Source organism: Schistocerca cancellata, chromosome 5 (genome assembly GCF_023864275.1).
Source record: "Schistocerca cancellata isolate TAMUIC-IGC-003103 chromosome 5, iqSchCanc2.1, whole genome shotgun sequence".
Lineage (NCBI taxonomy): Eukaryota > Metazoa > Arthropoda > Insecta > Orthoptera > Acrididae > Schistocerca > Schistocerca cancellata.
This window is the reverse complement of record NC_064630.1, coordinates 721554953-721582596: the sequence shown is the minus strand read 5'-3', so window position 1 is coordinate 721582596 and position 27644 is coordinate 721554953. Positions and strand designations below refer to the sequence as shown.

Genomic DNA, 27644 nt, shown 5'->3' with positions numbered 1-27644 from the left:
GCGCGCGCGTGTATACCTGTCCTTTTTTCCTCCCTAAGGTAAGTCTTTCCGCTCCCGGGATTGGAATGACTCCTTACCCTCTCCCTTAAAACCCATATCCTTTTGTCTTTCCTTCTCCTTCCCTCTTTCCTGACGAGGCAACCGTTGGTTGCGAAAGCTAGAATTTTGTGTGTATGTTTGTGTTTGTTTGTGTGTCTATCGACCTGCCAGCGCTTTTGTTTGGTAAGTCTCATCATCTTTCTTTTTAAATATATGTTAAATAATTTAGTTAGATGTGAATGTGTTGAGGTGAACTTCTTTAGCCAGAAATTTGCAATTTTAACTTTTCCAGGGGCTTTCCAATTGTGAGTAGAATTAATTGCTTGGGTGACTTCATGTTGCAAAATTATCACTTCAGGCATTTGTGGTATCATCTTGTATGTGTCTGTTTCTGCTTGTATCCACCGTGCATGCCTGTTATGTTGTACTGGGTTTGACCATATATTGCTCCAGAAGTGTTCCATGTCTGTTATGTTTGGTGGATTGTCTATTTTAATGTGTGTGTTATCTATTGTCTGGTAAAATTTCTTTTGGTTTGTGTTGAATGTTTGGTTTTGTTTCCTTCTACACTCCTGGAAATTGAAATAAGAACACCGTGAATTCATTGTCCCAGGAAGGGGAAACTTTATTGACACATTCCTGGGGTCAGATACATCACATGATCACACTGACAGAACCACAGGCACATAGACACAGGCAACAGAGCATGCACAATGTCGGCACTAGTACAGTGTATATCCACCTTTCGCAGCAATGCAGGCTGCTATTCTCCCATGGAGACGATCGTAGAGATGCTGGATGTAGTCCTGTGGAACGGCTTGCCATGCCATTTCCACCTGGCGCCTCAGTTGGACCAGCGTTCGTGCTGGACGTGCAGACCGCGTGAGACGACGCTTCATCCAGTCCCAAACATGCTCAATGGGGGACAGATCCGGAGATCTTGCTGGCCAGGGTAGTTGACTTACACCTTCTAGAGCACGTTGGGTGGCACGGAATACATGCGGACGTGCATTGTCCTGTTGGAACAGCAAGTTCCCTTGCCGGTCTAGGAATGGTAGAACGATGGGTTCGATGACGGTTTGGATGTACCGTGCACTATTCAGTGTCCCCTCGACGATCACCAGTGGTGTACGGGCAGTGTAGGAGATCGCTCCCCACACCATGATGCCGGGTGTTGGCCCCGTGTGCCTCGGTCGTATGCAGTCCTGATTGTGGCGCTCACCTGCACGGCGCCAAACACGCATACGACCATCATTGGCACCAAGGCAGAAGCGACTCTCATCGCTGAAGATGAAACGTCTCCATTCGTCCCTCCATTCACGCCTGTCGCGACACCACTGGAGGCGGGCTGCACGATGTTGGGGCGTGAGCGGATGACGGCCTAACGGTGTGCGGGACCGTAGCCCAGCTTCATGGAGACGGTTGCGAATGGTCCTCGCCGATACCCCAGGAGCAACAGTGTCCCTAATTTGCTGGGAAGTGGCGGTGCGGTCCCCTACGGCACTGCGTAGGATCCTACGGTCTTGGCGTGCATCCGTGCGTCGCTGCGGTCCGGTCCCAGGTCAACGGGCACGTGCACCTTCCGCCGACCACTGGCGACAACATCGATGTACTGTGGAGACCTCACGCCCCACGTGTTGAGCAATTCGGCGGTACGTCCACCCGGCCTCCCGCATGCCCACTATACGCCCTCGCTCAAAGTCCGTCAACTGCACATACGGTTCACGTCCACGCTGTCGCGGCATGCTACCAGTGTTAAAGACTGCGATGGAGCTCCGTATGCCACGGCAAACTGGCTGACACTGACGGCGGCGGTGCACAAATGCTGCGCAGCTAGCGCCATTCGACGGCCAACACCGCGGTTCCTGGTGTGTCCGCTGTGCCGTGCGCGTGATCATTGCTTGTACAGCCCTCTCGTAGTGTCCGGAGCAAGTATGGTGGGTCTGACACACCGGTGTCAATGCGTTCTTTTTTCCATTTCCAGGAGTGTATTTTCACTTTTTTTTTGTATCTTCTAAGTCATTTGGCCAATGCTTGTAATTTCTGCTTCTTTTCATCTAATTGCTCTATCGCTTCTTGTTGTGAGATTTTACCTAACCTTTTTCGTTTTTTTTCTTCTGACATTTCATTTCTTATGAACTGTGTTAGCTGTCCGATGTCTTTTCTCAGTTTTTCTGTTATGATCTGTAGCCTGTGTTGCCATGCTGGTTTTGTGGGTTTCTTCTGTGTGTTGGTTGGTTCTGATCTCTGCCTAGTGTGTATATTTAGTGTAGTGAGCACTCCTATATAAACCAGTAGTTGTAACTCTTCCATAGTTGTGTTTTCATTTATTTTGTTGTGTATGATTGTGTTGATAGTTTTTATTGTTGTTTAGACTTGTGGGTTATTTGGCGATCTATGCAAGAATGGTCTAATGTCTGTATTTGTGTCTTTGTATTCTATATATGTCAGCTGAAATTTTTCTTCTATATCTAACATGTGTGTCACTTCGTGTTCTATTTGTGCTTGTTCTGGTGGCTGTCTTAAGATTTCGTTTTCCTCTGATTGTTTAATTGATACGTGTTGTCCTTTGTTTGTTTGCTCTGGGATGTTTGAGTCCATTACTGTATTTTCGTCTTCTTCTGATTGCACATTATTTTGTTCCAGTAATTGTTGTACTTGTTGTTTGATGTTTTCTAATTCTGACTGGGGTATCCTGTTATTTTTGATTATTACACGGATCTGATCAGCTAGTCGTTGTTCTGTTAAAAATTTTAATTCTGGGTATCTGATAATAAATGTTGTGTATACTTGTGATCTGTATCCAGTTGTGTTGGCTCCTAGGTTTGTTGCTTGGTAATAACAGAACATGAGGTGTCGGTTAACTTCATCTGACCAGGAAGCATATCCTGCAAAACACCTCTATTTGGATTTAAATCATTTTCCAGTTGGCTAGCAGTGTCGTTACCATTGTGGGCGGGCATAGGGTTCAAGCGTCGTCCCCGACCATGATGGCGCTTGTCCGAGGCTTCTGTAGTTCTGTCCTGAACCAACTTATTATTATTATTATTATTATTATTATTATTAACGGTTAACTCTTCATTTTCTCACTGAAATTCTCTCTTCTGATGTTCTGTCCAGGTTCTTTTGGATCCAGTTCTTGGTCTGCCTACAATTTGATTACTCTGTACAATTGTGGAGGCGATATCCTGTACAACACCACCTATGATGTTGGTTCCCTAATTATCTCTTTCAGTTTTAAGCACCTCTCTGAACTTGATTTAGCTAATGAGTTAGACAACCAGCCTGTCATCACTCATTGTGAAATATAACCATTAATTTCACTTTTCTCTTCCTGAAAGTGCAGACTTGCTCAGCATGGTGCTGTAATTCCTGAGATTTACTTTCCACACAAATTCCACTTACACAGACAGGGGCAAAAAATGTTCTCAGAAATTTTCTTTTTTGCTTTTTGGTGTAATGAAATGGTGGTTTGCTACCAATTAGTTAGGTTTTCTATGTCTGTGATGCTTATAGTTTTATTACTGTATTTTAGTGTTTTTGTTTTGCATTCAGAGATAATCAGTCTGTTCCAAGAGATTCTGTAGGCTTTTTGTAATTTAGAGATTCTATTTCTGCTTCACAATTTAATCTTCCGAAGGTTTATGAATCCCTCTAGCTACACTATGTGATCAAAAGTATCCAGACACCTGGCTGACTGACTTACAAGTTCGTGGCACCCTTCACCGGTAATGCTGGAATTCAACATCGTGTAGGCCGACTCTTAGCCTTGATGACAGCTTCCACTCTCGCAGGCATATGATCAACCAGGTGCTGGAAGATTTCTTAGGGAATGGCAGCCCATCCTTCATGGAGTGCTGCACTGAGCAGACATCGATATCTGTTGGTGAGGCCTGGCACGAAGTCAGTGTTCCAAAACATCCCGAAAGTGTTCTATAGGATTCAGGTCAGGACTCTGTGCAGACCAGTCCATTATAGGGCTGTTATTGTCATGTAACCACTCCGCCACAGGCCGTGCATTATGAACAGGAGCTCGATGATGTTGAAAGATGCAATCACCATCCCTGAATTGCTCTTCAACAGTTGGAAGCAAGAAGGTGCTTAAAACATCGATGTAGGCCTGTGCTGTGATAGTGCCATGCAAAACAACAAGGGGTGCCAGCCCCCTCCATGAAAAACACGACCAAATCCATAACACCACTGCCTCAGAATTTTACTGTTGGCACATCACACGCTGGCAGATGTTCACTGAGCGTTTACCATACCACAGCCTGCCATTGGATCGCCACATTGTGTACCGTGATTCGTAGCTGCACACAATGTTTTTTAACTGTTCAATCGTCCAATGTTTATGCTCCTTACACTAAGGGAGGTGTCATTTGGCAATTACCGGCGTGATGTGTGGCTTATGAGCAGTCGCTTGACCACAAAATCCAAGTTTTCTCAATTCCTGCCTAATAGTCATAGTACTTGCAGCGGATCCTGATGCAGTTTGGAATTCCTGTGTGATGGTTAGGCTAGATGTCCACCTATTACACATTACGACCCTCTTCAACTGTCGGCAGTCTCTGTAAGTCAACAGACGAGGTCAGCGTGTACGCTTTTGTGCTGTAAGTGTCCCTTCACGATTCCACTTCACTATCACATCGAAAACAGTGGACCCAGGGATGTTTAGGAGTGTGGAAATCTTGCGTACAGACATATGACACACTTGACATCGAATCACCTGATCAAGTTTTGGCTGCAGCTTCTTGGAGTTTTTATAGAGAGTGAATCGGATCTTTTTTATGGTTCGAGAGAACCGCTAGATCTTCGAAGGCCAAATATTATACACGAATTACTTTGACAGTGACTGGCAATAGTTACTCCTTTTAACTTCTCTCTCGCTGAGCATGATCACTTTTTATACAAAATTGAATTGGCAGCAGCACATACTTGGCTATTCAATTCTGCCAGAATTACTGCAGATAGAGTTTGTTATAAACTATTATAATAAATGAACAGCTGTCTTCAAATATGAAACCAGATTATTTTCCATTTATATGGAAATTTATGGAAGACAACTGGCTTACTTAATAGCTCTTTTAGGAAACTTTGAAACTTTTGTTCTGGAATCCATTTTCAAATCTTGAGTTTTGGCCAGGGTCTAAATATTTCCTCTTGGCTGTTTGAAGCCTTAGTGAAGTAGCAGTGGTGACGAACCAGACACCTATTTGAAGTTGATTATTTTTTTTTTCCACTTTTAAAGCGCCTAAAGATCATGTATGCATCACAAATTACTTGCCTCAGCACTAAAACTTTGTTTTTCACAAGATTTGATGCATTAATCCACTTTACCATTGTTTGTACGTCTAACAAGTTTTTTGTGTTTTTGTTTCCACAATAATAAATTTATCATTGCTTCTAAGGCACAAATACTCCTAAACCAGAAGTATTCACTGCAGAACACATTATTTTTCCCCTTTTTCCTATTGCATATAATTATTATTCTGACAGACAATTAAAAAAATGAAATGTGACACTTCTCACATTAACATATCCGTACACTTCTGGCCAAACCCTCCTTGTTGTTTTGGAAATACCATGAATGTTTCACACTGTCACACCAGACAGAATAACATTTTAGTTCTATCAGAAGGACAAAATAGGGTATTTTACTGTTTTCTGGAAATTGTCTTAAATGGTTAATTATGTCATTTTATGCTCTTAACAGGCTTTTTTTTTTCCTCTTTAATTTCGGTATTCTTTTATAAAATTGAAATGAAATTCAAATAATTTGAAAACCCGCTAAAACGCTCCATTCGAGTCATGTGATACCTGTGGCATCACTGGCTAGTGTGCTGTTCCTGCTGTCATAAAGCTTAATCACAGTGATGTCTTGTTTTGGAATTAATGTTTCAGAAATTGGATTACAAATGGTATCCAGTACCATACTGTACAAATATATCTATAAAAACTTCTGAAAAGTTGTTTTTGAGTGTTCCAGAGAAAGAGAAGATGTGTATAAGGTGCCCAAAAATTGCCATTATGTCAATACACAAGCTCGTGAACTTAATAAAAAATGTGTTGCATTGTGAAGTGGACATTAATTTACAAGACATGTTTTCCCACTGTTACAAGGAAGGATAATGTCACTAAACAAAATTAAACACTTAGTGAAAATTGTTGTTTTAGCCGAATCTACCTAAATTGTCTGGTAGCTTACCTGTTACAGTGGTAGATCATTGAATTTTATAAGATGATGATTACAGATTGCTGGTTTGAATCCAGTCTGAATGAATATTCTAACTTGCTTGTAAAACGACTTTACAGTCCTCTCAAATGGAAACCAAATCACGATTACGAAACTTCATCACACCAATCAGAAACAGAATATTAATCCTTGGTGTTTACATGCGTTTACATTTGCAATCACTTCACTTCACTTCACTTCACTTCACACACACACACACACACACACACACACACACACACACACACACACACACACACCGCTTTCAAAAAGATATTTTCTGGTTAATGTGACCACACAGTTTTAACCTTATTAGAAACAAAGTTTCATCATTTTACATAAAGATGAAGTAAATCTGCTTTGGACATTGATGTTAGTTCACACTCACAAACATAACAGCCCTTACATTTATGTTATCCGCATGCTGTAGATGCTTTATATCTCTCTGTAAATAAAACCTAATCGTTCTACACCTTGTTGTACTATGGGATTATGGTGATATTGTCACCACTAGCAATGCTCTCCAATAAAGAGAATTGTTTGTTCATAAAGTAAAATAATGTATTTATCCTCTGTTGTCCATTACTCAGACCAAGATTAATTTGATGCTGTATATAAAATATCCCAATATCGAAAGAACTACTAGACTCAGTTATTGCTACTGCTATTCTCATATTTTGCATACAACTGTCAAAAATATATGACCCTACCAGGACTCTAACACATGACCTCATAACTTCTCGTCAGCTGCACTATCCATTGTACCACCGAGCACCTACTGACCACAGTCTCTCTGGTAAGTGTCTTCTACTAGCAAATCAGCACTACAGTTTGTCCAGAATAATTTCACTTTGTTTTTGTTTGTAGTTCATGGCTGATAGTCAACAATCTAGTTATAATGTACGGTCCCCCTTTACAAATGTTCTACAATTCCTTAGTTTTGAGGGAGTTTAACAATGTTGCAGGGAGAAGAATGTCCATTGTTGCACACATTGCCACTCTAAATGGGTGGTGCATTAATGCTTCAGCTTTTGCTAGTTTTGCACTATCAGCATTCACGAAATTCCTTTCAATTGTTACTTAGGTTGTAAGTGCGTTTTCTATCACTAAATAACTAAACTGTTTGCCGAAAAAGTACGTAACTTCGGCTTATACTCATGTACCACGTGTATAGCTTTGTCTTTCTTCCTAGCCTGTGATGTCATGAGAGCATCACCCAGTTACAGAGTATTCTCGATTACGCAACCAAATCTTGATATTTAATGATTTTTAAGCTTTAATTATATAAAAAATAACAATATTTTGTGAGAATATTGACCATAAATGCTATTTAATTTTATAAGCAATCATAACAACAACAACCCGAACCATATTTTTAAGATAGGAAAATAGTTTATTAGAAATAATCAGATTGGCTGACCTGTATTCACCTTTAGGGGTTGATTTTTTAAATACAATACTGCCAACAGACTCCTTTAAATGTTTCCAGTACTGTTGGTTCCTTCTTCATGAAGAAAGGAGTAGGTTCGGGAAGAGGGGAAGGTCACTCAGCCCCCAGATAGAGAGCAATCCACCTACAATAAGGATACGAAAGATGGAGATGATGACAGAGGTGTCTGAGAAATACAGCTCTTTACTTCAAGCTGCACTGAACACCACAGTTAATGTTGTCCATGATCACAGTTGTCCTCCTGCATTGCTTCAAACTGATCCCTACAAGGGAACAATTACTTATATTGGAGCTGTGGCACGAGACTGAATATTTGTGATTGACAGGGGCATAACACCTAAAACGCAATAGCAAAATAATAGCTTATACGCCCTTAAGCAGAAGTAACTCCTTCAAATTTTCCTCTATATTTAAAATGCCAGCAATTAAAAAATGTTTGCACATCTGAATGCCTGTTAGCCATGTTCTAATTTATTCCAATTCAGTGACAGCTAAATGTATACTTCTCTTCTGCTGTTCATAAGTTTAATGTTAACTTTTTATTTTCACATGGAATAAATAAGGAAGGACATGTTTCTTACATTAAATAGTTCAGTGAAAAACCATATCAATATTATCAGTAAAAAGAAACATTAGAACACTTACACCAGCAATAGCTTGAGCCAGCAATGTTTTTCCGCATCCTGGGGGCCCATGAAGAAGAAATCCTCGAGGTGGTGTCACTCCAATCCGTTTGTATATTTCAGGATGTTGAATATGGACCAGCAACTTGCACACCTCCTGCAAAATATTTGGAAAATTAAAACTGTAACAGAATCACGATAATTTCATTTTATTTAGTCACATCTGAAATGTTTTAGGAACTCTGTGTCACACCCTTGTACATGGAATTTGTCGAAGTGACAGCCGAATATGTACTTGAAAAAGTGACCCGCACATGAGCAGAATACGTGCTATAAGGCTGGCTGGCCAGTAGTCTAGCTGTGCCTTCTTGCGAGTGCAATGGTGGGGGTGAGCAATAAGGCCCTTGCCCCCATGGGGCACAGTTGGAACAGCCAGACTTAAATGAATGCTCTTTTCACTTCTTTAATATCAAGGGAGCTTCTCTCTAAACAAATGGAGAAGCCATTTCGCCATACAGCCGATATGGTCCGACAAAATGGAAACACATTTTACTTACTACATCAATCACAAACTGACAACCACCCTCTAAAAAGGACTTTTTCATCACTTCGGAAGAAGGAAAAGAATCTTTAAAACAAAGTGACAGGAAATGATTGAGCAGGTGAGGATATTCACTTCCTTAAAAGACATTAACTTAAAGCAAAGAAATGACAATCTTTACATAAGCAGTGAATAAAAATATATGAACTGAAGTACTTGTTTTCCTTAGAGTCCAACAAAATCATTGCCAATAACCCAATCTCATTTTGCAAGATTGTGGTTTGTACAAACTGACAGTGGTGGCATCAATCCTTGTTAATATCAGAGAGAAATTTCAATGAGGGAGAAGCATCAAGTTGTAATATAGAAGAACTACCATGCATATAAAGCTCCTACACACACTCCCCAGAAACTGCACACTGATGATTACTGACAATTGACTAGCTAGTGTTTGTTTTCTACTGTGATGCAGCTCACAGAATGGCCACATGATTGAGTGTAACATCTTAACCCCCTAACATAATTTTATTCAAAATTATGTTCCAAACAACAATATTTTTTTATTAATGCAAACATCCTATAATGAATGACATTACAGACAGACATATAAATATAGTTTTTATAGCTCAAAATAATGAGTTACAAAAATTTGAAGGTCATCTATAATAAACTCCTGAGTACACTGGTGCACTTGACTGACAAAAATCTCCCGCAACTTGAAGTCATTTTTTACATCCTGTATGGCTATGAAGTCTACCAATGCATTTCACATCAATTTCCTGTGAACATAAATCTTCGAGGAGCTGGCTGAAGCACAGTGGGTGTAATTATCTTGTACCACTGGCAAGCCCATGTCATTCAACTGACAAAATGTTGTCACTTTTAGTCTCTAATGAAGTAACATCACATTCTTCTTCACTTTCTAAGCTTCTGAATTCAACATCAAACTCAGGATCACCATAGCCATCCTTTTTTGAAAGCATTGCTGCAACAGCAGTGCAGGATAGAGACTCAAAGCACATGTTTTTCTGTTGGGTACCGAAAGCTGCACACAATAAAGATGATATCTAGTGACAACCATGTCAAAACACAATAGCCAAACTACAAATGTAGGGCCCAGATGCTCTCTAGTGGCCGAACACAAAACTATCATTGGTGGAATGGATACAAGCGATTTTTATTTTTTCGAAGGTCTGTGTAAATCCATATGCATAAATCTCAGAATTTAAAATGTGCACTGATTGTGAAGGAGAGCAAGGTAAAAGATAGACTGTGAAGAGTAACGGAGTGGACAATTTTATGCTGCTGAAGTCACAGTGGCAACTAGTTCTCTCCAAAACTGATAAACGAAAGGGAAATGCTTGGACTGAATGACAATGTCAGAAATATCAGCAAAATACTCCACTTTAAAATATACCTGGAACATTATAGTTGCGATATCAACTGACCACCTGCAAACCACTGAGTACTGACCCAATCCTCTCACCCACAGGATCGTCTGATCTGTACCAGATAAAAACTGTATAGTTTAGAAACTGGGAGCGCCCTACACAATTCAGATCAGCAGCAAAATATTCGCGAAATGAATGTACCACTTTATGCTTATTGGATGTCATCAGGCAATAATACATGTCCTAACCTCACACCTTGAGAGATATTTACAACACCCAGAGGTAACTAACCGCTATGAGCAGTATCCTGTAAACTAACTGTGAAATTAATGTTGTGGGCCATCAATGGGATTATAATGTCTTGTTATTAATATTCTTTTCCTCCACTCCAAGTATTGGTCCATTTGGAAGTATGTTTCTGGCTTCTTGCCTGAAAGTTTGAACAAATTCACTGTTATAAAATTTGTGGTTATATTCCGATTAAAGTTAAGTTTGCAACTGACATGTCCAGTCCAATGGTAGGGGCAAGCCATTAGCCAATCCTAGTTTTTTCTTGTGTGTTTTGCACATGTGCGTGGGCAACATTACCTCCTGCCAATTACAGAATTATTTAATTTGAGCTGTAGAGATGCTAACTGGGAACTTGTGACAATTTTCATTGCAACTGAATGAAATAAAACTGGCCTGGCCATTTACGATTTGTTGACATATTTCAATTACAATTGATATGCTCCTGAAAATATGGCCTAATGATTGGTTATATTGACCACAATATTAGCAGCTAATAGTTACTTCCTCTCAGCCATTTCTTTCTATTAGTCTAAAGTTATCAAAGGCAGAAACATTGACACTATATACATGTAATTGATAAAAATTTAACATAATTAATTCAAACACCTACCTCCAGAACCTTACCGATACCTCCTAAACTCGAGAAGTTGTATTGGGAATCATGAACGGTGAATTCTCGTTTTCTCCTCTGTGGTGTCCCCGCTTTTAATTCCTCTTCATTCTTACGTTTCCTTGTATTATCTATACTGTGTGAATTTTGTGGATTGGTAGAAAGTGACTGATTCTTTTGAATACGGACATTTTTTGATTCAGCTGACGTTTGATTTTTCTTCAAAGGTTGTGCACTTCGTGAAACTGAAATTTCTGTTGACTTAAAAATGTTTGACACAGTTTGCTGTAAGTAAAATGGAGACCTTCATACATAATAATAAGATTTAAACAAAAATAAAACAGACAATAACTGCACATAACAAAACTTACCAGCTGAGAATCAGACAGAAGGGGTTTTGGAACTGCTGATAAAGTTATACCAGTAATTGGAGCATGCTGTTTAATTTTAGCTTGAACTTTTTCTTTCTTTACCACTTTATTTTCATCTTCATCACTGCTGATATTAATAAGTTCGTTGTCTTCACTCTTTGACGACATACTCTTTCTGTGAAAAATAAATATTTTCTATCAATATTACAACTTGTGCAAACAAAAATTATTACTAAAAATAATAATGAAAGGAATAATAGGAAAATGAGCTCTTTCTCATTATCTAACAGCTATACTTTAAGAATGTAAGCTGTTCTGAATTGTACTATTGTTACAGCTATGTATCTAGTCACTAGCATGCAGCTCTCCATCAGTGTTACAGCATATAGTGTTTAGCCCAAAGGCTATACTGGATGTAGTTATCTGTTACACCACATCAGGAGTTCAACTTGCCCTGAGACCAAGCAGAATGACATATCCCCATTCCTGTAAGTAGTTTTGTGGCCCAAACAATTTGAACAGTTTTGTTAGCTGTGTACTTTTGATACCTTTATGACAAAAAGCACGGATGAGTTCACTATTATGCTACAGTTTTTCATTTTTTTACTTTTGTGTGACATTTAGTACTAAATACAACAGGCATTTACAATATGAAGCTAATCTAAAATCCTACAAATTTTTTTAGAACGCTTAAAAACATAAGTTACTGTTTGTTTGAATGTGTCATGCACGGTACGGGGAACCAGGAATTTAAATCACATGATTGTGATTAGTCAGCTACCTATTCCATGAAACTAAGCTCATCCGACAGAACACTGGTCCCCCCTTGAAAGAGCACGCTGCTCACTCTGGAGAGCTGCCATCAGTGTAGGACATGTACCAGGCAGTCAGTTGTATGAAAACAGCATATTAAGGTGGGTGACATGACAGATTGGTAAAAAGGAACTATCGTTCTTGGGGACGTACCCGTCACCCCAAGTGAATGAAGTTGCTCAATTTGTCACTGCAACAACACAAGACTGTACAATATGTTTACATGAGACAGTGTATCACTCACAGCCAAGCATAGAAATAGTGATCATAAAAAGATCCTAACAGACTGTCAATAGCTGGAAAGCAAAGTCACACCTTGTCAATGTTAACTGGTTTCAAACCAGACAGTAATCGAAGTTATCACTAAATTCAGATCCATCTCAATTAGTTTTTGAGCAAAAGTGTGAACGGAACTGTATGCAATGGATATTTGGAGTCTAGTGCCTCGGAAAAGACCATTACTCACATGAGCATATAAAGCTCCACCCTGTCAATGGGCAAAACAACAAAGAAACTACACAGTAGCTAACTGGAAGCATGTATTGCAGTCCGACAAATTGTATTTTGCCTTTTTTAAATGAGGGAAGGTGTGTGACAGAAGGCTGACCCCTGCCAACCCACTTTGTACACCCTTATATTTCATGTATTAACGTGTATATAAAATTTTTGCCAACTTTCTTTCAGAATTCCCACGTTGAAGTTCTTACATTAACTATATAGTACACACATTATCTTAAGTGAAGAAACAAATTCCACAACAAAACTTTATTATTCAGATCATTCAGTTTGTTGTCCTGGTTGCAATGAGCTAAACAGTTTTGTCAGAAATGACAGCAATCAAAAGTTATTGCAATTATAAAATTTTGTACACTGACGTGTAGGAAAAATCTCATGAGCTAATAGGTAAATTCAGAAGGAAACACGTCTTCTGGATTAAAGTGCTATTTTTCCTCTCTTGAGTAAAGCGTTTACATTAACCCAAACATAATTAGTTTAAAAGATATTAATTAAAATTACACCTGGTCGAAACTTTCTGTGCCAATTATACCTAAACTACTGTAAATTTCCGTGATCTGTTGATATACTTCTAACTGCCTGATTTTTCTGAATCTATTGACATCCACATTAATGGGCAAGCATCCATAATTAAAAATAATTAAATTTTCAATAACTAAATTTTAACACACAATATTCAGCCTGTGGTCAATAACCCAGGATTCTCATGTTGTACACACAAATTAGTACTGCACACTTTAATAGATACTGCTTATAATAACAAAATCAATGACCTATAAAAGATGAACTTTCTGACCAATAAAATTTGTAAACTGTTTTAAAAATATCCCAGAGCGAGTCTTTATAAGGCGCAAACTTGGGTAATTTTCAGGAATTCTGTTAAACTGGCGAAGAGCATTTGCTTTACGATAATAAGCATTAAATACTAACAAAGAGATAGAGGGGCTGGCCAGTACTTACCTCAGCTCAGCTCAGTACAGTCGATAGATACACAAAACAGAACAGAATATTTACGTTCCTAGCTTTCGGAACTTTGTTCCTTCATCAGGGAGGAGGGAGGTGAAAGAAAGGGAAGAAGGGAAAGTGGGTTCAGTTACTCACAACCCAGGTTATGAAGCAACAGAGAAAGGAAAACAGGGAGGGTAGCAAGGATGGTGGAATGGTTGTCAGAGGGAAGCCAAAGATATTCTACTGTAAGTACTGTGCCAGCTTCAAACCAAAGAGGATGCATACAGAAGTATACAGGGTGGTCCCGAATTCATGGTACAAACTTTAATGGTAGGTGCAGGACATTGTAACAAGGATATATTGTATAGGAATGTATAGTCCCAGGTGACGCGGTGAGGCGTAAACAGGGGAAATAACGGCCGAAAGGAAAACGAAAGATTTTATTGAAATCGTTGTTGACAAGTGTCATGTTTACAGTAAGTGTTCAAAATTGCGTCCACCATGAGCGATACATGCTTGACAGCGTCGGTGCAGCGATTGGCGTACACGTTCAAAGATGCCTGGTATTTCACGCACACCTGCAGCAGCTACAGATATGCGAGCAACGAGATCCTCATCTGAGTCAACTGGAGTCTCATAAACAAGACTCTTAAGATGTCCCCATAAAAAGTAATCGAGGCAAGAGAAATCAGGAGATCGGGGTGGCCAAGGGACTGGTCCACCACGCCCAATCCATCTAGCACCAAACGTGGCATTCAGGTAATTCCGTACAGCAGTGCTGAAGTGTGCTGGCGCTCCATCGTGCTGAAACCACATGCGGTTACGAATGGCGAGCGGAACATCTTGCAGCAGTTCTGGTAACACTTCTTGCAGAAAAATACGATAGCTTTCGCCACAGAGTCGCGTGGGTAGTAAGTATGGCCCAATCAAAAAGTCGTTCACAATACCAGCCCACACATTAATACCGAAACGTTGTTGATACGCATGTGGACGCGTTGCATGTGGGTTATCTGTTGCCCACACATGGGAATTGTGCGCATTAAAGACACCCTCGCGTGAAATATCGCTTCATCTGTAAATAGCACATGACCTACGAAATCCGGCTGCAACGCACATTGCTGCAACAACCACTGGCAGAAGTTCACGCGAAGAGGATAATCTGCCGGATTCAATGCTTGTACTTTTTGAAAATGGAAGGGGTGTAAGCGATTTTCATTTAACACTCTGCATACAGTCTGATGACTCACATGTACGTCACGCGCAACAGTTCTTGTGCTTGACTCGGGTCTATCAGCCACTATGTTCAAGATGCGTTCTTCCAGTCTTGGAGTGCGTACAGCTCTTAATCGACCAGCGTCATGTCTGTTGACGTCGAACGTACCTGTTTCACAAAGTTGACGATGTAACCGTTGAAAAATTCTATGATCCGGCATTCGTCGATTAGGATACTCCGCGCGATACATTCGTAACGCAGCTCTGGCGTTACCATTTGCACGGCCGTACATGTAATGCATGTCTGCTTTTTCTGCATACGTAAAGTCACCCATCGTCTACGGCAGCACAATTGTGAATGGCGCTTGTCCCTACTGCGATACATCATGTTCATCTACTGCCCTCTACCGGCAGTGACACCAACCGATCACTCCATTTCTCTTTCCCCTGTTTACGCCTCACCGCGTCACCTGCGACTATACATTCCTATACAATAAATCCTTGTTACAATGTCCTGTACCTACCATTAAAGTTTGTACCATGAATTCGGGACCACCCTGTATAGTATAAAGATAAACACAACTATGTAGGATGAAAAGATGTGTGAATGGCTCAAGAGGAAAGGGAAAGAGGAGAAGACTGAAGAGTAAATGGGAGTGAGGTGGTTTAACGTAGGTTCAGTCCAGGGGGATGGCGGGATGAGAGGATGTGTTGGAGTGCAAGTTCCCATCTCTGCAGTTCCGAGGGACTGGTGTTGGGTGGGAGAAGCCAAATGGCACATACGGTGTAGCAGATTCTTAGGTCCCTAGAATTATGCTGGAGGGCATGCTCTGCTACTGGGTATTGGACATCTCCTAGGCGGATAGTTCGTCTGTGCCCGTTCATGCGCTCAGCCAGTTTAGTTGTTGTCATACCAATGTAAAAGGCTGTGCAGTGCAGGCATGTCAGCTGATAAATGACATGTGTTGTTTCACATGTGGCCCTGCCTTGAATTGTGTATGTTTTACCAGTAGCGTGGCTGGAGTAGGTGGTTGTGGGGGGGATGCACGGGGCAGGTTTTGCAGCGGGGTCGGTTACAGGGGTAGGAACCGCTGGGTAGAGAAGGTAGTCTGGGAATATTGTAGGGTTTGACAAGGATGTTACGGAGGTTTGGGGGAGGGGGGGGGGGGGGGGGGGGGGACGAAAGGCAACTCTGGGTGGTGTGGGGAGAATTTTGTCAAGGGATAATCTCATTTCAGGGGTTGACTTGAGAAAGTCATATCCCTGGCAGAGTAATTTGTTGATGTATTCGAGGCCAGGATAATATTGGGTGACAAGGGGGATGCTTCTGTGTGGTCTGGAGGTAGGAACATTGTTGTTGGACGGGGAGGAATGTATTGCTCGAGAGATCTGTTTGTGGACAAGGTCTGCAGGATAGTTGCGGGAGAGGAAAGCACTCGTCAGGCTATTGGTGTAATTGTTGAGGGATTCGTCAATGGAGCAGATACCTTTGCCACGAACACCTAGGCTGTACGGAAGCGAGCGTTTGATGTGGAATGGATGGCAGCTATCAAAGTGAAGGTACTGTTGTTTGTTTGTGGGTTTGATATGGACAGAGGTGTGGATGTGAGCTTCAACAAGATGAAGATCAACATCCAGGAAGGTGGCTTGGGTTTTGGAGAAGGACCAGGTGAAATTCAGATTCAAAAAGGAGTTGAGGTTATGGAGGAAATTAAGGAGTGTTTCTTCACCATGAGACCAGACCACAAAGATGTCATCTACAAACCTATACCAGGCCACGGGGAAGCAGCTGTTGGGTCTTTAGGAAAGCCTCCTCCATGCGGCCCATGAAGAGGTTGGCATAGGACAGAGCCATCCTGGTTCCCATGGCCGTTCCCCTGATTTGTTTGTAGGTCTGGCCTTCAAAGTGAAGTAATTATGGGTGAGGATGAAGTTGGTAAGTGCGATAAGGAACATACACATGTGAAACAACACATGTCATTTATAAGCAGACAGGCCTGCACTGCACAGCCTTTTACATTGGTATGACAACAACTAAACTGGCTGAGCGCATGAACGGACACAGACAAACTGTCCGCCTAGGAGATGCCCAATACCCAGTAGTAGAGCGTGCCCTCTAGCATAATTCTAGGGACCTAGGAACCTGCTACACCGTATGTGCCATTTGGCTTCTTCCACCCAACACCGGTCCCTCGGAACTGCAGAGATGGGAACTCGCATTCCAACACATCCTTTCATCCCGCCATCCCCCAGGACTGACCCTACGTTAAACCAACTCACTCCCATTTACTCTTCAGTCTTCTCCTCTTTCCCTTTCCTCTTTAGCCATTCATGCATCTTTTATCATACACAGTTGTGTTTATCTTTATACCATATACCTCTTTACTTCTGTATGCATCCTCTTTGGTTTGAAGCTGGCACAGTACTTACAGTAGAATATCTTTGGCTTCCCTCTGACAACCATTCCTCCATCCTTGCTACCCTCCCTGTTTTCCTTTCCCTGTTGCTTCATAGCCTGGGTTGTGAGTAACTGAACCCACTTTCCCTTCTTCCCTTTCTTTCCCCTCCCTCCTCCCTGATGAAGGAACAAAGTTCCGAAAGCTAGGAACGTAAATATTCTGTTCTGTTTTGTGTATCTATCGGCTGCACTGAGCTGAGGTAAGTGCTGGCCAGCCCCTCTATCTCTTTGTTAGTGTTTGTTTCACATCTTTATGAGATTTTCCATTAATCATTTAGGTAATAAGCATCAGACAATCAAAAGATGTCTTGGATTATTTGAACAATGTTAGTGCCTAATAACAGTTCTGTGACTTTTGGTACTTAATTGTGCGTGAAGAACCTGTTGTTCACTGCTTCTGTACTGTACTGTGTGAAGTTTTACTTTTTGATGAAGTAAGAGCTATTTTGCTCTGTATATATTAAACTTATAATAAATGCCTGAACTCGGTATCAGACAACGATTGGCAGGAATACAGAATGTGGAGAAAAGATGCACAGAGAACAATAATTAAGGGGGGGTGTGTGTGAAGAGCACCGAAGCCTGGCAGAAAACCGGTGAAGTGTTAGAAAAAAGCATGGGGAATACATGAGCAAATAAAGCCTGGAAGGTATTAAAAACAATAAGAACACAGATTAAAGATAAATCAGATATAAACCTCATTAGCATGCAACACTGGGTACAGCACTACCAAGGATTACTAACTGAGAACAGAGTGGCATTCACTAAGAACCGACCAGACACTGAAATCAGTAATGATAATATACCCCTGATAACTTCGAAGGAAGTCCAAAACGCAATTAATGCCATGTTTGTTGTTGTGGTCTTCAGTCCTGAGACTGGTTTGATGCAGCTCTCCATTCTAACCTATCCTGTGCAAGCTTCTTCATCTCCCAGTACCTACTGCAACCTACATCCTTCTGAATCTGCTTAGTGTATTCATCTCTTGGTCTCCCCCTACGATTTTTACCCTCCACGCTGCCCTCCAATATTAAATTGGTGATCCCTTGATGCCTCAGAACATGTCCTACCAACCGATCCCTTCTTCTGGTCCAGTTGTGCCACAAACTTCTCTTCTCCCCAATCCTATCCAATACTTCCTCATTAGTTATGTGATCTACCCATCTAATCTTCAGCATTCTTCTGTAGCACCACATTTCGAAAGCTTCTATTCTCTTCTTGTCCAAACTATTTACCGTCCATGTTTCACGTCCATACATGGCTACACTCCATACAAATAGTTTCAGAAATGACTTCCTGACACTTAAATCTATACTCTATGTTAACAAATTTCTCTTCTTCATAAACGCTTTCCTTGCCACTGCCAGTCTACATTTTATATCCTCTCTACTTCGACCATCATCAGTTATTTTGCTCCCCAAATAGCAAAACTCCTTTACTACTTTAAGTGACTCATTTCCTAATCTAATTCCCTCAGCATCACTCGACTTAATTCGACTACATTCCATTATCCTCGTTTTGCTTTTGTTGATGTTCATCTTATATCCTCCTTTCAAGACACTGTCCATTCCATTCAACTGCTCTTCCAGGTCCTTTGCTGTCTCTGACAGAATTACAATGTCATCGGCAAACCTCAAGGCTTTTATTTCTTCTCCATGGATTTTAATACCTACTCCGAATTTTTCTTTTGTTTCCTTTACTGCTTGCTCAATATACAGATTGAATAACATCGGGGAGAGGCTACAACCCTGTCTCACTCCCTTCCCAGCCACTGCTTCCTTTTCATGCCCCTCGACTCTTATAACTGCCATCTGGTTTCTGTACAAATTGTAAATAGCCTTTCGCTCCCTGTATTTTACCCCTGCCACCTTTAGAATTTGAAAGGGAGTATTCCAGTCAACATTGTCAAAAGCTTTCTCTAAGTCTACAAATGCTAGAAACGTAGGTTTGCCTTTCCTTAATCTTTCTTCCAAGATAAGTCGTAAGGTCAGTATTGCCTCACGTGTTCCAGTATTTCTACGGAATCCAAACTGATCTTCCCCGAGGTCGGCTTCTACTAGTTTTTCCATTCGTCTGTAAAGAATTCGTGTTAGTATTTTGCAGCTGTGGCTTATTAAACTGATTGTTCGATAATTTTCACATCTGTCAACACCTGCTTTCTTTGGGATTGGAATTATTATATTCTTCTTGAAGTCTGAGGGTATTTCGCCTGTTTCATACATCTTGCTCACCAGATGGTAGAGTTTTGTCAGGACTGGCTCTCCCAAGGCCGTCAGTAGTTCCAATGGAATGTTGTCTACTCCGGGGGCCTTGTTTCGACTCAGGTCTTTCAGTGCTCTGTCAAACTCTTCACGCAGTATCGTATCTCCCATTTCATCTTCATCTACATCCTCTTCCATTTCCATAATATTGTCCTCAAGTACATCGCCCTTGTATAGACCCTCTATATACTCCTTCCACCTTTCTGCTTTCCCTTCTTTGCTTAGAACTGGGTTTCCATCTGAGCTCTTGATGTTCATACAAGTGGTTCTCTTATCTCCAAAGGTCTCTTTAATTTCCCTGTAGGCAGTATCTATCTTACCCCTAGTGAGATAAGCCTCTACATCCTTACATTTGTCCTCTAGCCATCCCTGCTTAGCCATTTTGCACTTCCTGTCGATCTCATTTTTGAGACGTTTGTATTCCTTTTTGCCTGCTTCATTAACTGCATTTTTATATTTTCTCCTTTCATCAATTAAATTCAATATTTCTTCTGTTACCCAAGGATTTCTAAGAGCCCTGGTCTTTTTACCTACTTGATCCTCTGCTGCCTTCACTACTTCATCCCTCAAAGCTACCCATTCTTCTTCTACTGTATTTCTTTCCCCCATTCCTGTCAATTGTTCCCTTATGCTCTGCCTAAAACTCTGTACAACCTCTGGTTCTTTCAATTTATCCAGGTCCTATCTCCTTAAATTCCCACCTTTTTGCAGTTTCTTCAGTTTTAATCTACAGGTCATAACCAAATTAATGCCATGAAAAACAGAAAGTCGCCAGGTCCAGGATTAATTAATATAGAACTGGTTAAAGCAGCACCGTCAAAACTCAGATATCGGCAGTGATTTTTGACAAATGACTTAGAGGGGACGAAGCCCCAAAGGAGTGGAAAAAGGAATAACTACATCAATATTTGAGAAGGGCAACAGGAGAAATTGTGCAAACTATCGTGGTATTAGTGTGATACCATTCATGGCGAGAGTCTATGTCCACATCCTAAAAAAAGAGAATAGAAGAAGTAACTGAATCTGAAGAACAAAATGGATTCAGAGCTGGTTGCTTCTGTACTGATGGAGTATTTACCCTCAAAAACCTAGTGGAGAAAAGGACAGCAAGGGGCCTTATGACCCACCTTGTCTTTGTAGACCTCCATAACACAGTTCCACGGAACAGGCTATGGACAAGTCTAATTGATAATGGCGTGTCACCGAGCTATGCGAAAGCTGTCAGACTCCTCTACCAAGGTTGCACGGCAATGGTAGAAGTGAGGAATCAACTATCTCAAGAGTCTGAGGTCACAAAGGGACTACACCAGGGATGCACATTCGCCGCTACACTCTAAGATCTACATATAGGAGGCACTAAAATTCTGGAAAAGGAAATGTGGAGGAATGGGTATCACCATAGACGATGAGCTCTTATTCACTTTACTTTTTGCTAACGACCAAGTGTTGACAGCAGGAGATGAGGAAGATGCAAATTACATGTTCCACAAATTAAAAGAAGAATATGAAAAAGGGGTCTTGTCATAAATGTATCTAAAACAGAATATCTGAAAGTGGGAGAAAATGCTTTTAACGACTTACAACTCAGTGCTGATACTGTCAAAGGGTGCCATAATTTTAATTACCTGGGAGTCACACTGTCGTCTAATGGTAAAAGTACGGATGATATAAACAATAAAATTGGCCAGGGCACACGAGCCATAAAACAACTAAACGGTATTCTCTGAAACAAAAACATAACACGCAGGACAAAACATACCATCTATCACAAAATTATTGAAAGTATCACAACATATGGTGCAGAGTTGTGGGAACTAACTCAGAGGCAGAAAGATCGCCTGTCGTGATGGATTTCTGCAGACGGAGTTGTGGATATTCCAGTCTTCATCAAATTATAAATGATAGGATCAGAGAGGTTAAGAATGCCAAAAGCACAATCCTAGACTACAGAGAGAGGAAGTGCCTACTCTGGTATGGTCACTTACAACGTACGCCTGACACAAGATGGCCAAAACGTGTATAGCAGTACATTCCACATCAAAGAAGAAAGTGCTGTAGACCTGCGAGATGCTGGAAAGACGACATCTTTGAAGCAATAGCGGCGAGAGGTCTTAATGAAGGAGACTGGAGGTCCTTAGAAATGTAATTACCAATGTCTAAACTTCCAATTTTGAACTAAGAAGCAGCTTTTGGCTATTGACTTTAAGGATAGTTACTACATCAGCAATTTTAGATGGTGACCCAGTGAAAATGACTAGCTACCAAGGCTAATTCCATAACAGGTAGGACTAGTTCACATGACTTGATGTGGACACCTTCCTATTTAGCACAGTGTGCGAACTTAGGAATTAACAAGTGGCAAACATGTGTGTGAGAAGACGTACTGACATTTTGAAGTGTACTGAGTTTACAAATGCAGATATTTGGAACTGTGTAAGACTCTTAAAAGTGTTATACAGAGCAAATCATAATCATTTGCCTATGTGGTGAGGTGATATAAACAGTGACTAGAACCTACGAACGTTGTGGTTGCATTGTGGATAGCTGAAGGCAGGCAGCAGGAGAGAAGTAGAGCAGGAAAGAGCAGCGCAGTGGGATCTTGGATACTGGACTGGCAGTGCATTGCGAGAGCTGGAGACCAATGCAACAGCATGATAGCACTATCAATTTCTTCAGACATTAACCAATCCAGCCGGAGCATTCGGGGCTAAACATTACGGCAGAATGGGTTGCCAGGTTGAAATGGCAGTAGCAGATGCCACCCGATTTCATCGACAGTAATCAACGACAGCACATATGGCGTGAGGACTGAACGCACCCAGAGTAAAGTAAGTGTAAAAATTGTGAAGAAAGATTGGAGAACATAGTCATGTAATGTCAGGAAGAACACACTGAACTGAGTGGTGTTCTTTAATGTAAAAGTTTCTTCAGCCAAGTAGTTGAAGACTTGGAAGTAGTAACTAATGATGGGGATACTTTATACAATGCTGAAGTAAACTGTGTGCAGTTAACGAATGAGAAGCCTGATAAACTGAACAATAGTGCTGAAAGCCAGGTTCACAAAGATTGTAACGTGTTGATAAGGGATGATGATGTAAATAAGTTGCCTTCAACACTATTTCTTAATAGTAAAGCAAATAATATTTTAGTGGAAGATTTATTTCTGAGAAAGGCAAAGAAACCTAGGTTAAAGTTACCAACTGCTGTTATGTATAAATTATTGGAAATTGATAATGAAATTACCTGTCTGAAGATAAAAGTGTGTAAGATACATCTGCTGTGGGTGAAGATAGACTTAATTATGTGAAACGGTATCTTTAACATTTAGCTCATATTCAAGAGAAATGTATTTGTGGGAAGTGAAATGTTTAAAGGTTTTATTGTGTCCTGCAATGGAATCATACCTGTTTTCAAAAGTAATGATATATATTCATAGACTGATGCAATATGAGTTGCATATGATAGGGTCAGGGTCATCAGGAACCTACCAGTAGCTACAGGGTCCATCTCTCTGTGATGGATACACCAAATGGTGAGTGATGCCTCCCCAGTTGGGTGTCACAATTTTGATTTCCTGGTACACTTTTCTTCTTCTACTATCCTGTCTAGTTAGTAAGCACTAGTTGATAAGTACATGCAAGCAACTCTCTTTTACTATCCTTCAGTACGTATTCTGATTCTGTAATTCTGATTCCTCTCCCTCTCCCTCTCACCCCCCCCCCCCCCTCTCTCTCTCTCTCTTGGAGAAAGATAATGACTGAAATTTTGGGTAAAGATACTAAAACTGTAAAGTCAACAAATACAAGAGTGGCTTGAAAAGTTCTGAGAACGGAAGAGAGAAAAAGTACTTACATCACTGAAACTTTTTTTATTTTTCAATGTAGTCTCCTTGTAGATTAATGCTCTTGGTCCAACAATGTTCCAGTGCCTTGATCCCATCTCGAAAATGAGTTTCCTCCAGGCCTGCAAAATGTTGTCAACTCTGGCTATCAATTCTTTGTTTGAAGTAAATCTTCGTCCACCAAGAAAAATTTTCAGTTTTGGGAAGAGATGGAAGTCTGACAGAGCCATATCAGGTGAATAAGGTGGGTGTGGCAACAATTCATACCCTAGTTCGTGCAATTTTTTCATGGTGATGGCACATGTGTGCAGGCGCGCATCAAGAGTCGTGGACCCATCTTGCAGATAATTTTTTCATTTCTAATTCTTCAGTTAAAATGTGATGTACCCTTTCAGATGGCATCGGGAAAGCATGAGCAATTTCACGCACTTTCAATTGGCGATCCTCCATGACCTTTTTGTGCACTTTGCCACTGATTTCTGGAGTAGTGACACATCTTGGCCGATCACTGTGCAGATCATCGTCTAAGCTCTCCCGACCAAATTTAAATTCATTTGTCCACTTGGCAACAGCTGAATATGAAGCAGCATAGTCCCCCAGTGTATTCTGGAAAACGACACAAATGTCCTTTGCTTTCGTACCTTTCTTTACAAGTACTTAATTACTGCTCGAATCTCTATTTTTTCCATCTTCGCAAATCATTACACAGGAACAACAGAGCCACGTCACCACCACAGCTCTATTCCAAGAGCACTGATGTGGCACGTGATTACAGGCAACAAGTCCCATGAATATCACTTGAACAACTTGTTGCACTAGCACTGACCTCTCTTGGTGATTCCAAGAACTTTTCAAACCACCCTCGTCATCCTTATAAAACTGTCAAGGTAAAATTTAAAAGGAAAAATATCATTAAGAAACAATTACTCAAACAGTATTAAAGACAATCATTTTGCAAATAACAGTAACTATAATGAGCTATAAATCATTTGTAGAAATTAGTGCCAATTTTGAGAATAAACAAAGGTTGATAGCAAGAGTAGTGTCAAAATGAAATATAGCAACTTGCTGAAACGTACGTTTTCTTTTGCAGAGTTCATGTTACAAGTACACCAACAGCACAATGTGTTTCACCCGCAGTGTGCGGAGTCTGAAAGTCAGGCTGAAGTTGGTTCTGGATGTTTTCAGGTGGGTAAAATTCACACTGAAGGTAATTCCAGGGTGTTCTCCATACTATGACTAGGGCCCATTCATTTAGGCTACTGTGAACATGAACCACAATGCATTTTAACACATCAGTGAAAAAAAGTCTTTTTTTCTTCTACATCTTCACAATGTCTATGCTTTGTGCACTCCCATTTTCCAGGATGATGACAGCCATAAACACAGGGCTTGACACACATTCCTGATGATGAGTTTGGATGTACATCACTCTACAATGTGGTTGTCAGTGCCCGAGGAATAGTCAGCATGTCATTCTTGTGCAAGGGCAGACGAAGGCTGCCCCACATGCAGAGTAGTTTATAACATATTTAAGTACATGATCCCTCCCCAGCACTTTAGGGATGAGAACTGATTAACAAATGCTTCCCCTCCCAGCACTTTATGAGATGACACCTGACAGTTCACAAAATTGCAGAACCCGTTAACACTGGTGTCAGTATTGTCAAGGATGCTGGGCAGACCTCTGGCTGCCCTGATGTCAGTATACAAGACAGACACAGTCAAAACAGGCTGCACCGAAAGAGGCACACCAAAAACTTCACAGACTGTTGGAAGAAACCATATGTTGAGGGCTACATCCTACATGCAGACTGGCAAGCAGCACTTCCTTTCATCAATGTGGTTGGCGTGAAGTCCATCATGCCTGTGTGGCCGATTCATCTCCAACCATTCAGTTTCTCACTGACGCAGAACTCATCTGTCAGATGATAGTGTGCAAGGGAACGGCACATCAACATAGAACACCATCCCGACAGGCTTCTTTGATTGACCTGTCGGATATGTTGTTTCCCTGTATCCCGATGTGTCCAGGCAGCCAGGAAAAGATCACATCCTAGCCACGGTGTTGGAGCCACTGTAAAAGGTCATGGATGAGCTGAATCAACTGGTCTACAGAATACGTTTTGTGGACTGCTTGGAGAGTACTGAGGGAATCAGAACAGATGACAAACCTTGTAGTGATGCCTATGGATCCACTCCAGTGCTGTCTTAACTCCTTATGACTTCACACCAGAAATTTTAAATTTTTCTCGAAAACATACTTTGAAAACCCATAAAAAAAATAAAAATAAAAAAAAACCACTGAATAACCAAGTGCATTCGCTTGCTGGGATCCATCTGCATAAGAAACTATGGTACGCACTTAAAACTGAAGAAAATAAGAGTTGTAAAAATGTAGTCTGAATTCTTGCACTGTGTCAAGCTTAAAATCACTTTGGACTTCTGAAGATGCCAAGGCAGCAGTTTGTTCCACCCCTGGCTGTGTATCAGAGGTCTGGTCTATCCAGATCATTGAGACAGTCAGTAGCACATATCTGGAATGGCTTGGTCGCGTGTGGTCAGTTCCCGAACAACTGCTCAAAGTTGGGATGAACCACCGTACTAAATGCCAATGACTGAGGCAACGCTGAGATTGAGCCAGAATGAGGTGCTGTCAAAGCCAGAGTGGTGGTTCACCAGCCTCTGCACACAGGCTCTGAATTAGGCTGGTCCAACAAGATCCAGTTAATATCCAAATACCCTCATGGTAGTCAATGTAATATCTCGAGGTAGGAAATATGGCCTCATACATAAACCACACTGCTGTAATCTGATCATGATCTCACAAACACCACATAAAACTGCTGAAGGCAGGACCTGTCACCTCTCCACACCTTTCCGCTTAAGCATTTTAAGATATTCAACAATTTGAAGCCCCTTTTCTGCTGGTCTTTCAGGTTAAAACTTCAATGAGCATGGTTAAAAATTGACACTGTAGTCTCCTCTGGTGAAAACCTAAATCCAGTTTTATTGGCCCAAGCTTCCAATCTCCTGATGGTCAGCTGTAGTTGCTGCATTGTCAATGTAAGATTGAAGGAAGAGTAGTTGACTGCAAAGTCATCCGCAAACAAAAGAGCATTTAACAGGGCTGCTGAATGTGGAGGAGATGCCACTGATAGTGATTACAAACAATGTGACACTGAGTACACTGCCTTGGGTGACCCCCTTCTCCTGAACATATCAGACATGGCATCGCCGACGGGATATCAAAAGCACTGATCTTTAAAAAAAGATTGGATAAGTAGTGGCAGACATCCACCTAGTCCCCATTCCTGAAGTTGGTGATGGATGTTGTACTTTCAAGTGTTGGCATATGCTTTATATAGATCAAAACACACACCAACCAGGTGGTTTCGGTATACGAAGAATTCCTGTATTGCTGTCTCCATCAGAATTAAGTTGTAAAGGGCAGAACACTAGTGCCTGAAACCTCACTGGGAATGGCACAGGTGGCCTCTGGATTCACAGAGCCGCACAAGGTGGCAGCTGACCACGTGTTTGAGAGTTTTACCTATACAACAGGTAAGGGTTACACTCCGATAACTGTTAGGGTCAGTATGATTCTTGCATGCCTCGCTTGTGCTCTCACAGTTCTGAAGGCACAAAGGTTTTTGGTAACTGGATAATGTTTGAATTTCCTCAAACTATGCACTTGGCTCTGCATGCCTAGTGACACTCGTCATTCCATTAAGCCACAGATCATCATTTGAGGTGGTTACTAGACTGAGGAAGGGCATTTGCAGGAGCTCATTGAATCTCACTGAAGATATGGTCCACCACTTGTTCCCAACTCAATGTGATGCTTCAAACGTCAAAGATTTGGTCATACCACAAAGGCATGTAACGGGAAGGCTTCGCGTGAAAATGATGGAGGTCCACCTCATGAATCATGCGATTCTTGTACACTTCCTTCAGAATGTATAAATTGCTCTGGGGATCACCCAGTATGGAGCAGGAAGTTTGGGGTTTATACTGATGAAAGGAAAAATCAAGAGTTGAAAGTTA

General features: G+C 41.1%; 1 protein-coding gene across 2 annotated transcripts in view; it reads right to left on the bottom strand.

Annotated features, from left to right (window-relative positions):
• Nucleotides 1–27644, bottom strand: part of LOC126187775 (nuclear valosin-containing protein-like) — a 167519-nt gene that overhangs the window by 72654 nt on the left and 67221 nt on the right. The window contains exons 5-7 of one of the 2 annotated variants that reach the window (XM_049929043.1): nt 11549–11723; nt 11178–11438; nt 8367–8501 (exon numbers count right to left, since the gene is read on the bottom strand). In XM_049929043.1, coding sequence (XP_049785000.1) covers nt 8367–8501; nt 11178–11438; nt 11549–11723 — 571 coding nt within the window. Of the gene's footprint in view, nt 1–8366; nt 8502–11177; nt 11463–11548; nt 11724–27644 lie in introns of both variants that reach the window. The other variant, XM_049929042.1, reaches the window with a different exon arrangement.